Below are 18,759 nucleotides of genomic sequence, written 5' to 3' on the forward strand. Positions count from 1 at the left end.
GAGGCACTAGAGGATATTAACCAGGCAGGAAAGGTGGTTAAGAGTGCTTTGGAATGGTCACAGATGTTGGTGTTTTAGGTCCTTGCTGGCTTGTGGCTCAGCTAGGAGTATATGCCAATCTGTATGTGTGATTTATGCACCACACTTGTGAGGTATGTGAAAAATCATAGTGACCCAGAAATGAAATCATCAAACCCTTGTTATTCCTTATAGGCTGCACCCAAGACTGATCAGGCTCTATGGAGGAAGCCTGGAAGAAATGAATGATTGCAAAGTAGCATGTAATTGCATATGAAAGAAGATGTAAAGCAGAAATGTATTATGAAGGAATCTGGCTATATAAAAATAGAAAATGCATTTTTGTTGTGGATAGCCCTGGGGCTAATTATATTTGATGTTAATTCTGTTCTGAGTGGTTGTGAACAAGGAATGAGTCAGCACTCTGGTGATTTCCTGTAAACCTGATTCCACCTTAATTTGTAAAATAAAGGAGAGCTGATGATTGGGCAGATAAAAGGGAAGGTGGGGCAGAAAGTCAGAAGAAAAAAAGAAGGAGAAAATGGAAGAGGGAGAGGATGCAGAGGAAGAGGAAGATGAAGTGAAGCAGAGCAGAAGCACATGGCCTGGAGAAACCACAGGTTCTAAGGGGTCTCATAAGCTGTGGAAGATGGTAGTGTAATGGTAGATCTGCCCAATCTAGTAGCACAGCTTGTAAGCATATGAATTAAATCATGCTTTCATTGCTGGGGCTTATTTGGGATGGAGATTTAACACAACAAAATGGCGCCCAACGTATTGATTTGAACTCAACTAAGATAAAAATTCACTGCCCCCCAATCCCTGAAAGGGGCTTGAGCAGAGACCTAGGTTGTAGCAGTATGGATTCGAAGCTGACTGGGTTTGAGGGGCCTACAGAGAACAGCAGAGAAGCATCTAAGCCCAAGAGAGCTTTCTGTGTTTGTTTCCCTATGTCCTTTGTTCCCTACCCTGCCTCCCCCACTTCCAAACAGGGACACAGACAACAGGGGTCTTTTTACATTCAGCTTCTCCCCATGAACAAAAAATTGGGAGGCAAAGGGACAAAGGGCTCCAGACCAAGTAACTCATTGATATAAAGAGAAAAATATAACCTTTTGATACTTAAAGATAGTATAAAGATATATTGCTCTAATAAGTCTTACAGGATACTCATATTCTGTCTAGCATGGGCTCCACTGGAGTTTTTAGTTTAAATCCTGGTTTGTCAAGCTGCCTCTTATAAGCAGGTATAGTAGTTAAAGATGGAAAATTTCACCTGTGATTTGGAACTATATAGGGATTATTAGTTACTGACTCCAAGTAGAGAGAGCAGTGATAATTGCCTGCTATGAACAAGTATTAATTAATAGAAGTCTATGTCTTCAGGTAGAGAGCATAACAGATACAATGTTATAATAGGTATTAATTAAATAAATGTCTGTGGCTCCTGGTAGAGAGCACAACAGATAGATGGTACAACAGGTATTAGTGGAAGTTTGAATTAATTGCTTTAAAGATGGTATAATAAAGTCTGCAGGAGATTCATATTCTGTCTAATGTGGGCTCCATGGAAATTTTGGGTTAATATCCTGACATGACAAATTAGAAAGGCCTAAATAGGCTAAAATGTGTGTGATTTTGTGTGTTGTAGTTGTTTTGCTGTTCCTCTGGGACAGAGGGCAAGCTCCAGGTTTTCCTGGTTACGGCTGAAGGCTGTGCTGATTTGGGAAAAGGTTTTGTCTTTATGTTTTTGTAAAGGTGATTAAGGTCTTTACACCTTCCAGAGTTCTATGGATCAGATCTGATAGAGGGAGACCCCCCTGAGAGCTAGATTCCTGAGAATCAAACAAAAAGGTTATCTTGATGATACTAAATTTTTTTTGAGATTTATATATTACAGAATATACAGCCTTGGTGAATTTCATCCTCAGACATGCTGAACTGACTTGCCTGGACTCCTGATGTCTTGATTTTTCATCCGGATCCAGTCAGGACAGAGACATCAGAAACTAATACAATCATGGTGGGGCCTTCCTAAGGCCAACTAACTCCCCCTTTTCCCTGCCCTTCCCTCTCCCTTAAAAAATATCTCAACGCCCATATTCAGCTTGAAGAAGTTATGAAGATTCATCATCCCAGTTCCCTAAGCTTTGGGGCTGCAGATGGTTATTATAGGTTGTCTTTGATACTAAAAATTTAAAGTACAAGGCTTAGACCCAGTCCTTCAATTGCTGTTATGATAAATAGCTGAGATGTTTAAGCCTGTGAGTTAAGGGTCAAATAGGAAATTCTTGGCTCTGAGTTTATTGTTAGGGTGTTTTCAGTTATTTTACTCAGAAATGGCTGAGAGTAGGTAACAGAGAACAGTTCAGATTACTTCATATAGATAATTGGTTTTCCAAAAACATCAGAAGTCCACAGAATGTGAAGTTTGATGTTATTTATTCACTTGTTGCTGAGACAAGTCTGCTCCTGACAGCTTTCCCTGGCTTGGATTCAAAGAAGAAACTGAGCATCTTTGAGTTACTCCAGTTGTGGTGAAACGGCCACTAGGCAAGAATTGCCTCATTTCATCTACAGACATAATACTGTCCAAAGAAAGGACATAGCTACAGGTTAGGACAGCTTGATTCTGCCGAGACAGTAGGCTAGTTCTTAATATTCTTGTTTCTTTAAGTCTTGTCAGGTGACCAAGGCCAGTAGCCTGAAGATCAATGCTCCAACCTGTTGAAGTAAGGGACTGTCCAAGTGACCAGTGGTCTCAACAAATTATCTAAATTTTGGAAGCTGTGTTAGGCTTCCTATATATTTTCAGTTAATATTAGTCATCCTTGGATTTCTGTTGAGGTTGAAAAACTACATAGTCTCCGGCGAACCCAGGCTTTCCACTTTGAGAGGAATAGATTTGAGAGGATGGTTTTCAGATGGCATTCAATCTAAAGCCAAGACATAGCCAGGTGCAGAACTATAGTCTTTTAAGTAAGGATAGATGACAGAGATTTTTATTTAATTAACAAAGATCATGGACTGGGTGTTAGGTCTCCTGTACTTTATAAATTAAAAATAATAATAGTTATGTTCAATTATATCTGAGATAAAATAGTCTTTTAATTGGACAGAAAGGGGGAAATGTTGACGATAGCCCTGGGGCTAATTATATTTGATGTTAATTCTGTTCTCCTGTGATTGGTTGTGAACAAGGAATGAGTCAGCACTCAGGTGATTTCCTATAAACCTGATTCCCACCTTAATTTGTAAAATAAAGGAGAGCTGATGATTGGGCAGATAAAAGGGAAGGTGGAACAGAAGGTAGGGAGAGAAAAGAAGGAAAAAATGGAAGAGGGAGAGGATGCAGAGGAGGAGGAAGATGAGGTAAAGCAGAGCAGAAGCACATGGCCTGGAGAAAACACAGTTCTAAGGGGTCTCATAAGCTGTGGAAGACAGTAGTGTAGCAGTAGATCTGCCCAATCTAGGCGCACAGCATGTAATCATATTAACTGTGGTGTTTTCATTGCCAAGGCGTATTTGGGGTGGAGAGGTTTACTGCAACACATTTTAATGAAGATATCTATTTAATATAATTAAAGTATCTACTTTAATGTAATTAAAATATTTTAATAGAATTAAAATAGTAGCCAGGTATTTGAAAATCAAAAAATATGAAATCAATGAAAAAAAAAATCAAAGTTCTGATTTTTGGAAGGTGTTTGTTAGATCTAATTTTAACAACATTGTGCTCTATCAATATTGTTGAAGATAATTCTTTAGTATTTCCTGCAACCTAATAAAACAAAACTGTAAAATTTCAGACTTCACAGTGAGATAGTAATATAACCATGAACACCCACGTAAAAAACATTCTTTCCTTTTAGGCTACTATTCTACTACCCATCCCATAACAGCATCTTTTGAAATAACTAGATTTTAAAGCTTATATAAAATTCTAAGTTTTATTAATAAATATACATAAAAATATTTCTTTCTAATTGGGCAAAATATGGCCCAGGAGGTAGCTATGTTCTTTTGTACCTGAAAGGCAGGAGTTGGTTTTCAGTGCAATGATCCACATTTAACTTTCCTCAGAGATCATTCCTTGAAACTGTAGGTCTAAAATGATATTGATTTCTCATCTATTAACTTTGGCATCCTCATGAAATAACTACTTGAATTTTTATGAGAAAACCATCAACTTAAACCTTTTACACAAAAAAGCATCCCTTAAAAATATAAACATCTAATTAAATATGGTTTCTGCTCACCCAGATCTGATGCTCTGTGCTCAAGTTTCAGCACTCAAAACCTCCCTCGACAGCTTCAGCCAGTCCCTGCTCTCCAGCCACAGACTTGTGAACAAGCCATCCTCACAAATCAGGAAATCTGAGGAAGGGCCAGCTGGCATCAAACCCTTCCTGTAAAGCGATCTTTCTTCACAACACTGAAGGCTGCCCCTTTTACCCAGCACATGTTCAAAGTCTGGCCTTAGCTTGCTTACACATAACAGATTCAAATGAAAACTTACATTTACCAAACTACATATATGAAATAAATACTACAAAAATGGTTGTAATTACAGACAAATTATGTGAAACCCAGGTAGAAGCTATTTCATTTTAAAATAGTATCTTGTTCAACAACATCAAGCATGCATTATCTCGTGGAAATTTTGATGTCGCTGCACACAAACTTGATCAGTGATTTGCAGTTCCAACTATGATTTTTGTCTCTCCATTTCTATGACAGAATGTGGTGTTTTAGAGTCCCAGTTTATGTATATTCAACCAGATCAAGAGAAACAACAATATCCTAGCAGATACTCATGTTTGCTTAATTTGATGCAGTGAATGTTTTATGAAATATTGGTTCCTAAATCTCTCTTCACACAATTTTCGATCATCAGCGAGCTGCAGTTCATGTTGTATCAGCGTGTATCAGCTAAAGTGCAATATTTATAATCTGCTATGAGGATAAATTTCTTAAGAATTGGTATTAAAAGTGAAGCTTAGAAGATGCAAAATATTCCTGGGTGTTCTTAATCAAGGAAAGAAGTAGGTTTTTATCCTTTAAAAAAGTATATGTACATACACAGAAGAGTCCGCAGCTGACCATTTTTCCAGAAGCCATCCTGCTGCAAACGGATTTTGTTCTTTAGCATTTTACAGTTCCTATCTGCAGAGTAAAAGGGCTGTAGGGACACAGCCCAGTGATGCAGCACCACCAAGAGCAGTCTTCACGTCCTCTGCTTTAAAATGATTGATCCAGCTGGAGCCATGCATCTCTCCGTGTTTTCTTTGGTTGGTGGTTTAGTTCCAAGGAGCTCTGGGGTTATTGGTTAGTTCATATTGTTGTTCCTCCTATGGGGCTGCAGACCCCTTCAACTCCTTGGGTATTTTCTCTGTCTCCTCCACTGGGGACCCTGTGCTCTGTCAATAGGAGGAGAGGCCCTTGGTCCTGTGAAGGTTCTATTCCCCAGTATAGGGGAATGCCTGGGCCAGGAAGCAGGAGTGGATCAATTGGGGAGCAGGGGATGGGGAGAGGATAGGGGATCTTCGGAGGGGAAACCAGGAAAGGGGATAACATTTGAGTTGTAAATAAAGAAAATATCTAATAAAAAAGGAACAGCCATTTGAAAGTCTCAGTGAATTCAAAGATCATGATCATAGTTTGAAGATAAAAGTATTTGAAGCCAACAAGTTTCCACAACATGGCATCCATTTCACTGAGATGAGCCACTTCATCAATAATGTTGAAAAATCATTCCCTTTAAGTAAGTCCTGCTGAGTCTGGATTTGCTCTATCTTTAAGTTGTCTTAAACAGGTCACCTCTTCAATAAGTCCAGAGCTTTAGTGTTTTGCCTCACTCATCCACTGAAGCTGACAAGCCACCTTTGGGTAGCTTCTTTCTTCCCCTGCACTAAGACAGAGTATGTCACAAAATCATAAGCACATGGAAAAAAAAAGAAGAAATTCTGACGGGTCTTATGAAAAGGATTTCTTTTTCCTAACCTGAGTTTTTCAGTTCTCTCAGTGTAGAAGTCTTCAGTCATCATTGCTTTTGCTGTTGACATAACTCCAGCTGTCTCTCCTGTTTTCTTCTTGTAGGATAGATTTGTATTGTCTTTTAAAGAATCCAGCCTGAAAACAGATTAGACAAGTGTATAGTTCTGAACCCAAAAGAGTCACATCAAATATCTAATCAGTGTACAATACTTTTAACTTTGCCCATGTTTGCCTAGCTCTGGACACAGTTGTAAACAGTAATAATCAGCATGGACCATGCAGCATGAACAACATAGGGCTTCTCTGTGATATAGATGCACTCCCCATCTGTACTGGTTAGTTTTGTGTCAACGTGACGCAGCTGGAGTTGTCACAGAGAAAGGAGCTTCAGTTGAGGAAATGCCTCCATGAGATCCAGCTGTAAGGCATTTTCTCAATTAGTGATCAAGGGGAAAAGGCCCCTTGTGGGTGGAACCATCTCTGGGCTGGTAGTCTTGGTTCTATAAGAGAGCAGAATGAGCAAGCCAGGGGAAGCAAGCCAGTAAAGAACATCCCTCCATGGCTTCTGCTTCTGCTCCTGCTTTCTAACCTGCTTGAGTTCCAGTCCTGACTTCCTTGGTGATAAACAGCAGTATAGAATTGTAAGCTGAATAAACCCTTTCCTCCCCAACTTGTTTCTTGGTCATGATGTTTGTGCGGGAATAGAAACCCTGACTAAGATACCATCACATTGATATTTGACATTATTCACATTTTCCCAAACAGACTCTTGTAGTGAAGTTAGAATAAATAGGTGATCAGTAGTAAACATTGAGATAGCAATGGAAAACAAGAATAGTAAATATTGAAATAATTGGCTTTGAGACAATAAAGGCATTTTGAGTAGTGTACTATTGGTAACTATGAAAGGCATAGTGTCCATGTAACACATGAAATTGATAATTATTAAAGGATTACCTTCCACATAACACATGAAATTAATAAAAGTACAATAAGTCCAAGTAGCAAGCTGATGGTAATAATAATGATGGTGAAATGCCGTTTGGGTCTTTGATGATGGAGCCCTTCCAAGAAAACCTGCACAAATTAGGTAAAAGAAACACGCACTCAGACATAGCACTGCTGACATTTCCCTTGAAAAGCCTCCCAGGCCTCCACAGAGATCAGAACTGTTCACCCTGCCCTGCTCTAGTCTCAGCCTTACCAAGCCCTGGCAACTGTTTAGCAGAAACAGTGAGTGGAATGCTCTACAGCTCTTCCCATCCTTCCCATTCTCACCACTAAATCGTGGCTCCAGAGAGCTCTCTGTATACTTCCCATCAATTGTGGAAAATGCTACCTCTGGGTAAGGAGTTAAAAGTCCTCTATGGCCTGGTGACAGGCTGACTCCTGACTCAGATCCCCAGAAGGCACCACTTATAAACACCCTCTCACTAGTTCCCATACAGCCTTCATGTAGCCCCTAAGAGAACAGATCTTACATGGGCCACGTTCTCATCCTTATTTAGTTCAATAACTTTTGGGTGTGGCTCTGGAAAAGCTGTTGCTTTTATTTCAAACTTGAGTGATGAGGTCTCATCCTGTTTTGAAAAGAAACCATTCACAGTTTGATTCATATTTCATTGCATAAGACATTCCAATAGAAATGCCATTTTGCTATCTAAAATTTCTGTAACTTTTGGAAATTATAATGGCTTCCTTTAGACTCATAGGCATGATCCTCAATTTCATGGGGGGTACATTTGTAGGGGGTGGATAAGAACATAGTACTTACATATAAGTTAAAAAATAAGTAGTACTATTACTCACTTTTATGCACGTGTGGAGGTAGATGAGGGCTTATTGTAGGTGGTTTTCCTACCACAGTGCGGCTGGGCATCTTGTTTGAGGAAAGTGTTTTAACCACTGAGCAATTTTGATAATGATACTCTTTCTTTCTTTCTTTCTTTCTTTCTTTCTTTCTTTCTTTCTTTCTTTCTTTCTTTCCCTTCCCCTTCCTTCCTTCCTCCTTCTCCCCCTCTTTCTTTCTTTCTTTTTCTTCTATTTTCTCTTTCTTTCTTTCTTTCTTTCTTTCTTTCTTTCTTCCTTCCTTCCTTCCTTTCTCTCTCTCACTCTCTCTCTTTCTTTCCTTCTTTCTTTCCCTTCCCCTTCCTTCCTCCTTCTCCCCCTCTTACTTTCTCTTTTTCTTCTATTTTCTCTTTCTTTCTTTCTTTCTTTCTTTCTTTCTTTCTTCTCTCTTTCTTTCTTTCTTTCTTTCTTTCTTTCTTTCTTTCTTTCTTTCCCTTCCCCTTCCTTCCTTCCTTCCTTCCTTCCTTCCTCCCTTCCTTCCTCCTTCTCCTTTCTTTCTTTCTTTCTTTCTTTCTTTCTTTCTTTCTTTCTTTCTTTCTTCCTTCCTTCCTTCCTTCCTTCCTTTCTTCCTTTCTTCCTTTCTCTTCTATTTTCTCTCTTTCTTTCAAAGCAAATCACGTGGAGCCCAGGCTGTTAGTTGAGAGTAACCTTGATTTACTAATCTTACTGTAATCTAATTACAGGTGTACATCACTACATACCTAGTTCACGCCAGTGCTCAGTGCTGGGGATTGATCTCAGGGCTTTGTGGATGTTAGGCAAGCATTATCCCAATTGAGCTACACTTTGGTCCTTGACTACAGATTCTTAAGGAGATCTATTTTCCCTCAAATGCTAAAATCTACTGGGTTAAGGTTGTCTTTAGAGCTAGAAATTCCAAACTTCACCTAGGCCTACAGCATTCTTTCAACAGGAAGACTTATCCTCCAGGGACAGTATGTAATGTCTGGGGACATCTTTAATTGTATGGATGTGAACAGTGGTAGGAACCACTTGGGGTGTAGGGCACTCCTAAATGTCCTGCAGTGTGAATGGATGTCTGACAACAAAGGATTTTCTGTCCTCTGTGTCAGTAGAGCCTCTGTTGAGAAACTTGGGGCATATGAGAGGCAGTCCTGATGCTGGCCTCATGCTGGCCTGCATATGAGAGGCAGTCCTGATGCTGGACTTTAAGCATATCTGAAGCTAAGATGAATGGATCTCTCTTTCTCTGCTATCTGATGAATATTCCTTTGACCACTGTGTTATAATTTAACAAAAATGCTACTGAACATCTAGTAGATCCATTTCTTTTAGCTATCATGGGCAAGGGTCAACTAAAATATGTGAACAAAATTGGTCTCAGTCTGCAACTCCATTGGCTGGCCTTGTCTACACTGGTCACTGACATTGTCCAAACTGACCAGAAGGGGAAACTGAGCCAGTGTTTTCAGTTTTCTCCTGTCATCTGCGAGCTTTTTGTAAAATGTGCTCTTTAGAGGAAAAAAGTCCAAAATACTATTAATTCCTTTTTTTATTTGAAGTTTTAAAGTTTGTTATTTATAAAAATGTATTTTTGTTACAGAATTTTGTTATAGTTTTTTTTTTTTTTTAATTTGAGATTGGATCTCAAATTCAAGAGGGCCTTGAACTCACTATATAGTCCAGATAATCTTAAGACTTCCAGAGTGCTGGGATTACAGGCATGAGCCACCATACCCAGGTTTAGTTGATACTGTTTGATGTTTCTGTTTGGTTTTCTCTGAAATCAGATTTTAATTTTATTTCTTGGTTTTAGTTTTTAAATAGCACATTTTAAAGAATGATTTAAAGCAGTGGTTCTCAACCTGTGTGCCACAACCCCTTTAGGAGCCTTGAATCAGATACCCTGAGTATCATATATTTACATTACAATTCATAACAGTAGCAAAATTATAGTTATTAAGTAGCAATAAAATAATTTTATGATTGGGAGATACTATCATAACATAAAGGACTGTATTAAAGGGTTGCAGCATTACAACCATTGAGAACTGGTGACTTAAGGTTCTGTGAACTGATAGGATAGTCAACTTCTATTTAATTAAGTTCACAGAAAGTTGCATGATTTCTGAATGAAACCCAATGATACTATAGTTCATCTCTGTCAGGTAGTGTGGTAAAAAAGAGATTTGGGGTTTATTCTCAAGCTGTATTCTTATCTATGTAATTTTAAAAAATGTTTCCATAATATCCTGTCTATTTAAAAATAATTGGCTTTATAGATCCACATCACAAAGTTATCTATATGATTTCAGACTCACCATTTCCAAGATGGATGGCCTGCCTTCTAGCTGAATGTGAACGCTGGCTTCCTTCCCACTTTCCATTTTCCCGAAATTGCATAAGAAATCTAAACAGTGTTGATCAGCTTTCATGCAATACTTGAAAAGAATTAAAAGCACTGGCATTAAATTTTTTTACACTTAAAAAATAAGCAGCTGGAGAAGATGGTTCAGTGGATAGAATGATTGCCACGCAATGATGTCATGTAAGTATCTGATATAAATGCTCTTATAATCCCGCTGTTTCTACCACAAGATGGGAGAAAGAATTTTTGAGAAGCAGCCTTAAAACAACAAGGAAAATCTGCCCCAAACAAGTTAGCAGAGGGGAGGGGGCAGTTGACACCTGTGAAATATGTTTTACATTTTAAAATTCATATATATAGTCATATATAATATATTCATATATATAATTCATATATATGAATTTTAAAATGTAAAACACATTTCACATAGATTGAAAATCTCCTTAGTGTGCCAGCAAGATGGATCTTCAGCAGGTAAAATTACTTGCTGCTAAACATGAGGACCTGAGTTCAAATCCTTACAGGATGTAAGAAGTGTGCTGTCTCCTGCAAGTTGACCTCTGACCTCTCTAGGCATACAGAGACATACTTTCCTGTACACACTCACACAACTGAATGTGAGGAAATATTTTTAAATATCTTTAGTGGTATTTAGAAAGCTGTCCTTTTTATAACCGTCCTTCTTTCAATACAACAAACATTTTTGTTTTAAAAATTACACAGTGTGTTCAATGTGTAGCAAGTGTTTCATCTTAGTGACTGAACCTTCTGGGACAGGATGAAAAGGATGCTGCTCATAATTAGAGTCTCCTCCCTACATTATGTGCTCTGGTTTGTTGTTGCACAACTTCTCCATTTTCTCTCATAAAGTCACTAAATTGGGAAAATGAGAACCTTGTGCTATAAATATGGCTGCCCAGGTGACTTGGTGTCAAGAGGGTTCTGGAATAATGTCTGGGTGGTACATGGGAGGTAATTGCTAGGTAATGAACCCCTATAGCACACACTTAATCCTGGGCCCATCTCAACACTCCATCATGCTATTTCCTTACTAGAGAGAATATCACCTAGGTTTACAGCCCTTAGCATTCTCCTGGCAGCACAAACCCCTGTTGAATTTGGTTTTGAATGTTTTAGTTCTTTGTAGCAAGACAGAAATGCACATTTGAAGAATGGAAACTCACCAGGAGTCTCTTATCAGTCTTTGATAGGAATTTGACTATATCGGTCAACGTCCCCGCTATGCCTTTTTGCTGTGCAAATGTACACTCTCTTCCATAGTGTTTAAAATGGCATTGCCCTGTAGTTGTCTAAAGATAGAGAACAAGAAAGGGGTCACGTCTCTTTGAACAGGGCTAATACAAAATGGTTTTAGAAGTTTCAATTGAATATTTTTTCCTAAATTATAAGAAAATCTCTAGCAAACCCACAATTAAAACCCCACCCAAATTATAGCCAGTCCTACTTTGACAACATGGTCCAACTTTACAGAAATAAGGAAGAAAATGACAGATAAACATTAGCCTAAAGTTAAATCTTTTTGGTTACATAAAACATCATAGACCACAAAACAAAATATATTACAATTATACATCCTAGCATCTAAATCTGGAATCAAAGTACATTTTCAAAAAAAGATTCCAAACTCATCTAGTAGGTTTTTTGGTGATTGCTGTTTCTTGATACTCAGAGGTAAAACAAAACAAAACAAAACAAACAAAAACTTCATAAGACACTAAACACTAGCATAAGAAATGATTCAAATGTTTCCTTAAAGAGGGCTTCCTTCTCTGTTCTTGCTGTGCTGGCTTCAAGCTTTAGGGAATATTTTACTAGCTACATGACTTCTGTGGGTTCATGTCCCGAAGAAAGTCATATAAAATAGTTAATAAAGAAGGAAGAACCAGGTTTTCTGATTGTATATGTCAATGCAGGTGCCACCTCTGGTCTACAGTGTAGAAAAAAATATTCAAAGTCCTCTCTGTTAATGTACAAACAGTTCTTGAGACTGGGTGTGACTGGGCTCAGCAGGACTATCCAGCTTCACACAGGTCTAGTATTTAACACATACTTAGGCTAGGTCAGACAGAGGGAACACACTGTTACCTGGACATCCAAAACGTTGAACAACTTATCATTTTGAGGGAGAAAAGAATTTGGTACCATTATTTTCACACTAACATTTGGAGCCATGCTAATGCCAGTGTTTATAACCTGAAAAAGAAAGAAAAGAATTTTAAAAGCTTTTTTTTCCCCATAATTACAAACACAGAAACCACTGAGCCGAGGCGAGCATTTACCAGCCAGTAAAGGGTGTGTAGTTGGCAGATACACAGCAAAGCAGACAGAATAGCCATAGTCAGATTTTGTTCTAGTTTAATCAGTTCCAATTCACATTATTTTAAGGTTTTTTTTTTTTGGTTATTTTTGTAGGGTTTTTTTATGGCTGTATTTTGTGGCAAAACCTGTCTTAAATAAGAGATGACAAGTTTGAGGTCATCTTGAGCTACATAAGAGACCCTGTCTCAAAATACAAAACCAAAGAGAGGTTAATGTCTATTTAAAATTATATATTTAAAGGATCTACTGTGAGGTTGACCAGATGTCTATTTTTAATCAGGTTAATTATGATGCTATAATGTTTAAAACTTGAGAAATGACATATTAATTGGCTTTAAGAAAACACAACATGTCTTTAATCCTCAAAGGCTATCTAGGTGATGGTATTTTAGTCCCTAAATGTGGAGATTAAAGATCTGTGAAAGGGGGGGGGGTTCAGACAAAAGTCTTCCTGCTCAGGAGCTTAATTATAACCAATACAAATCATGAAAAAGGTGTGCCACAGGACCTAGATGAAAAAGGATGACAGACAGACATGAAGTCAGAATGCAGATGACATGGGTGACCAAGGGTGGCCCTGAGCCTGGGAGAGCTGCTTGAGTCATAGCAGCTTGGACAGAGGAATACATGACCAGAACACGGAACTACAGACAAGCCACTATGTACTATGTCTCATCCAAACTGTGGCAGACTGCCGAGGACCCTTCTGGCCTGAGCACACTCTCGACACAGACACATGTTAGAGCTGCAAGAGTCTCTGTTTTGCTTTGACTCCATCACACTTTAATTACAAGTATTTAAGTAGCGATTGCAAAGTAATGAATAGCTGGCATTACAGTATGACTTAGTTTCTGTCTTAGTTTATCAAAACACTCCCAAGTTCTCATGAGCATTTCTAACGAAAAAAAAATCTTAGGTGATATAGATGTGGTAGGATTTCACTTCAAGGCCATTATTTTTTGAGGATCTGGGAGAAGCCCTGGGAATTTGCCGCTTCTGTAGGCACCGTAAGTGCTTCTAATGTCCATCATGAAAGCATTATCTCCTCTCCTGCAGGAAATCATGGTGCTGTCCTGGTCTAAATGACTCAAGAGAAATGTATCATAGGTTTTTCAGGTTAAGTCTCTGGCTCCTTAGAGCACTGTGTCCCTCAATTCCTGAGAAACAGAGCCACTGCCTCAGGAAGTGAAGTGTTCAAGCCATCTGAGTTTCTCTTTGTTCCTTAGAACTTGACCAGACAATTGATCTTAGACATTATTCTTGTGTATCCTAGGTAGCTGGTAAACATCATTGTATTCTGGCAACTGCCATAGCATTGATCCTGTCAATTGTCATTATATTCCATTGCCAATAAATGTATAAAAAATTGAATTGCTTCCAATAAACTTGACATAATTTTACTGTAGCTCTTCCAGTCTGTGCCTGGTTTGCATTTCTTACCAGCCATATTGGATAAGAAATTGCTTGCCCTAGTAAGGGAGAGCACTGGCACTTTTACTATCTAATCAAGACTTGCAATCTATACATTGCTATAATACTCAAGGTTTGGACAGTGTTTTTGCTTAAAACAAATTTTTTTTTGTAAACATTACCTCTTATCATCTGTGACACAGCCAAATTTCTGCTTAACAGCTAAATTTTCAAAAATGAGTTTTATATTGGTACTTATGTATGTACTTGTATATGAGGCTAGTACTTCTTGAACTAAAAAATATTTAATACTACCATCCTAAAGAAATATTAACATCTGTCCTAATCCCGAAGCTCAGAAGACAAATTAATTATGTTGATCCTCAAGAAAGGGAAGATAAATGCTTCCGTGACTTGGTAATGTTGGGCTTGTTAAAGCATCTGAACCAACTATAGATTTCCTGGTTTGCCTCCAAGCATGTTGTCCCTTGGCTTATCTGCTTTGAATGCATCTCCAGAAGGGTTAGGAGATTTCCAAACTCTACGTGCTTGAGGTATTCACATATCTTACTTAGAAAGTTTGGAACAAGAGAAATGGGAAAAACAATAGTAGCCTAAAAGGAAAGGGCCCAATCACAGTACTGCAGCCCTGCAGCCAGCCATGTTCACAGAGGCAGAGGGACACTGTGAGGATAGGAATTCCCATCTGCTACCAACATCAACAAAATCAGCTTTGCTTACATGGAAAGTGAGGTTCAGCTTCTCGGCCATGCATGTTTCTGGCTCGTTTTCTTCACTGGATCCATACACAAATGAAGTTGGGTTCACAAGCCTGATGGGAACAAGGGCAACATGAATGTCCTGCTCTTTTGATGAGGGCCTGTGCTGTCCATCTTTAGAGGCAGAGTACAGCCCATTTACAAGGTAACGCAGAAACCTTTTGGTTTCCTGGTCAGATAAAAGCTCTAACAACTGACTTAACAGGAAGGCCAGGTGGCCATGCCTATTCAGGCCAATATATGCACTTGCCTGCCTTCCCCACACCTGCAGGCTGGTTTCCATTTGCACTTTTTTTGGCCCTGAAATAATTCATGCAAACTTGAAAAAACTTAGCTGAAGCCTTCTCTTTGCCGCAGAGGTGTGGTAGCTCAATCTAACCTGTTAATTATAATGCTGGTGACTGTGGGAGTGCAAAAGCCTGGTCAACAAGACTTATACAGGCAAGAGTTTGCTGGGAGTTAAGTTTTTCAACCTTTTTTTTTTAAGTCTTGCAATTAGACAAATGTATGGAGCAGCAAGCAGCAAAAATGTACAGTTCAGGGGACGTCCCTGTTCCACAAGTCACTCATAGTCCATATTCAGCAACTAATAAGAGATAATTCCCAATTAGGTATCTAGGATGCAGGAAACGTATTAGAAATAATTCAACAATGCATACATGTACAGTTTAATGCTTGTTATCTTTGTCCCGATTACTACCAGGGAAAACAGAGGTGCTCATTCCATGGAAAGAAGTAAGGTGTATGCTCAGCGCAAACCAATAAACTTTGATGTGCTCCACCCCTGACTCTCAGAGCCTGCTTTTCTGAGAAGGAACACTCTCTTGCTCCTTCATACAACTGATACTGAATTCTATCAGTTATAGAAACTGACATTTAAATACAGTTGAATGCCTTCCTCATAGATGGTTAAAATAATGAAGGGATACGTTATTTTTAGAGCAATACATAAAATTCATGTATCATTTTGTTCTGTAATTCATATCTTCTAGTGTGTTAGAAATGTATGCATGCATCTAGTATGAAGTGAAAAAGACCTATGAGTGCCCACCCCTAACCAAAAAGCTGTGGAGAGCTAAGGCTTTCTGGGGAGGGAAAGTCAGTATTCTTTGTATGTGCGATGGGGGAGATCTGAAAACACTTCAGTGGATGGCACCACACTCAAGAGTGTGTGAGCATCATAAATTGGAATTTGTGGGTTATTTTCTTTAAACATGACATAAATTTGGAAGCATTGAGGGAGGTAGAATAGATTTGGGAAAAATTAGGAATATGATCAAAATATATTGTACAAACCACCAATGTAATGATTATTGGGCGTGGTGGTACATATGTATAAGCCTAACACTCAGGATGCAGAGCCAGAATAACCATCAAAAGTTCAAGAACATCCTTCTGTTCTACACACATTGCTGGCCAGTCTGGACCACACAGAGAGAAACAACAAAACTTGTCTAAACCACAAACTTAAAGTTTGAACACTTGCCAGTGGTGTGTTAGAGATTTCATCATTCCCCAAATTCAGACTCTAGCCACACATTTTCTATCTGAGAAGGATCTACTCAGAAATTACTAAGACCACCAGGAAACCATCAAGTTGGCCCCAGAATTCTTACTGCAGAGCACTCTCAGAGTTCAAGAGAGAAAACTCTCATGTCATTTGTCACACAGTTAGGATGTAGGTTCTGCAGAGAAGCGGTTTAGCCAAGTGCACCGTCCTTTGTGTCACTCCCTACCATGGCCACTGGGCACTATGCCACAAGCTGCACACTACATAACTCTGAGCTGAAGGATGACCATGGCCCACTGAAAGCATATTGGGGCTCTTCCAGTACAAAAATCTCCAGCAGCTGGCCTTGAGTTTGATGTAGCATCAGAGCAGATTACAGAGCGGATTAAAATAATGAATCACCAATCAAGCTGCTGTATTCAGAGGCAATTGCGGGGACACAGTATCCTTTCCACTTAGACATGTTCCAACAGGCTTCCTCCATTAATATAAGAAAAAACAACTGTAGGAGAACCATCTCAATTCGGCGGCCTCTGTCTGTACTTACCCATGAACGGTCAGCATAACCTCATACCTTAGAGGTATCATTAAGGTCACTCTGTTGTCCCTCACTTGGTCCAATTCACCCTCGTTTTCACTGTAGAAACATAGAAAGGCCATGAAACCTCAGCATCAGAGAGCACTTACTGCAAACTATGAAGACTTAAAAGAGCTATTACTATTCAGTAGTGTTGGAGGAAAGAGGAAGTGGCGGTAAAACACTGTAGGGAAGACTTGGTAGAAATTGCTCTCATTATTTATACTGTTGTGATTTATAGACAATTATCAAAACACGGCACCATGGATCCCTTAAAGCCATCACCAGAAGGGTGCTTGTCCTTTGTGACAGCTGCTTCTTTGCACACAGAACCATACCAGGAGGCATGCACACTGATGCTGAGGTCCTCATGTGCCCTGCTGAGTGAGCTCACGTCCAGGAGAAAGCTAATGTCTATCTGGAAAAGAGAGAGGAAAGAGCCAGTTTTTAACCTGAAATACGTTTTTGTAGTTCTTTTTTTTTTTTAATCTCTTAAAGAAAACAATGGAATATTCTAGGTATGGCAGAAGTTCTACCTCATATAGAAACTGTTGGGTTTAAGGTGTGAGCGTTTCAATGCATCACTTCCAGAAACAAAGCCTCCTCTGAGTGTAAAGCCTGGCAGGCCCAGACGGACACCATTAAAGATGCTTTGACAACTTGGTTGAGGACGTTTGCCAAAAACACCTTTTTGTGTAGCAGAGGTAACATGCCTGGCAGACAGGGCCACCTGGGGTGGGGGGTTGGGGTGTTGGGAAAGAGTAAGCAGGCAAAACAAATTCTGATTGACACATTGATTTTCCTGTCTTGACATAAACAGGTTCTCTGCTCACTCCACAGCTCCCTGCCCCCGCCCTGAACAATGAACATTGCCAAGAATATAAATACAAAGATCAGACGCCAGGACAAGTTGATCTCACTTAGTTTCGTAACTACGTTTAAAAAAAGAAACATTTTTTAATGCAGCATAAAGGTAGAAAAACACATTCCAACTAGCAAATGAAAATGCTAAATGCTTACCCTTGAGAGGCGATCCACATATATGTAACCGAGGCTGCAGGCAAGCTTCACTATGCCTGAGCTCTCTGTCACTTCGCAGTTTATTTGTTTCTCTTCCTAAAGGAAAAAAAAACAAAAAAACAAAAAGATAAAACAATTAGTTTGGGGAGAAAGAGAATTAGACATTGATAAAAATATATTTGAGGCAGTTTTTTTTTTCTTTTTTAAAGACAACCATTGTAGAAATATTTTCTTAGGAAACAATTTTCTGCTTAGCCTGGGAATTATAGTAAGTGATACAAAAGCATGTGCATAGGCAATACACAATACTAATACCCATGTGAGTTCTCTATAAACAGCTCCTGGATGTGAACTCTTATGTTTAAGAGGGAATTCTTAATAAGGAAGCCACAAAGCCCCTATTTTCTTCTGTCTGTATCTGTAATGTGTTTAAAGTATTTAATTTTAGCAAGTACAATCACAGTAGAAATATATTAAAGTATAGGCTCTGAGTCCATAGAATTTATCCTCCCCTTTTGAAATAGCTTCTTGGTAATCTAGAGAAAGGGGTAAATAATCTACTTTTAAAAGGTGAAATGTTGCTGGGGTTTACTGGCTAGAGGATCGGGAGATCTCAAAGCAAATATCCCTGGGGTTCTCCTCTTTGTGACTCAAGCCTCCTAACAACTCACTGAATAATTTAATAATGAGTGCCATATACACATGCACGGAGTACACATAGATACATGTCTACTCCAGGACCTGGCTTGAAAGCAGGATTTCAACACCGAGGAAGATTAATAGTTCTGGAGTACAGGATGAAGGCTGAGAACCATGGCTTAAAGTGTGGTGCAGGAATTCTGGGTACTTAGCTTAGCATGGAGGAAGACTATTGCTCTGAGATAAGCATCATCAGCATCTTAAAAACAGGGAAGACTTTGTGGCACTCAAG

General features: G+C 39.0%; 2 protein-coding genes across 3 annotated transcripts in view; one reads left to right on the top strand and one right to left on the bottom strand.

Annotated features, from left to right (window-relative positions):
• Positions 1-2,286, top strand: part of Cerkl (CERK like autophagy regulator) — a 102,447-nt gene extending 100,161 nt beyond the window's left edge. For both annotated transcript variants that reach the window (XM_021185209.2, XM_021185241.2), the window contains one exon: positions 214-2,286. In XM_021185209.2, the coding sequence (XP_021040868.1) occupies positions 214-295 (82 nt within the window). In that variant the 3' untranslated portion in view covers positions 296-2,286. The remainder of the gene's footprint in view (positions 1-213) is intronic.
• Positions 2,287-2,421: 135 nt separating this feature from the next.
• The window catches only part of Itga4 (integrin subunit alpha 4), a 72,204-nt gene continuing 55,866 nt past the window's right edge, over positions 2,422-18,759 (bottom strand). The window contains exons 19-28 of the mRNA XM_021155222.3: positions 17,829-17,924; positions 17,147-17,226; positions 16,779-16,868; positions 14,684-14,774; positions 12,299-12,406; positions 11,377-11,502; positions 10,146-10,265; positions 7,497-7,595; positions 6,973-7,092; positions 2,422-6,150 (exon numbers count right to left, since the gene is read on the bottom strand). Coding sequence (XP_021010881.1) covers positions 6,055-6,150; positions 6,973-7,092; positions 7,497-7,595; positions 10,146-10,265; positions 11,377-11,502; positions 12,299-12,406; positions 14,684-14,774; positions 16,779-16,868; positions 17,147-17,226; positions 17,829-17,924 — 1,026 coding nt within the window. The 3' untranslated portion in view covers positions 2,422-6,054. The remainder of the gene's footprint in view (positions 6,151-6,972; positions 7,093-7,496; positions 7,596-10,145; positions 10,266-11,376; positions 11,503-12,298; positions 12,407-14,683; positions 14,775-16,778; positions 16,869-17,146; positions 17,227-17,828; positions 17,925-18,759) is intronic.

Source organism: Mus caroli, unplaced genomic scaffold (genome assembly GCF_978045245.1).
Source record: "Mus caroli unplaced genomic scaffold, Mus_caroli_1 scaffold_2, whole genome shotgun sequence".
Lineage (NCBI taxonomy): Eukaryota > Metazoa > Chordata > Mammalia > Rodentia > Muridae > Mus > Mus caroli.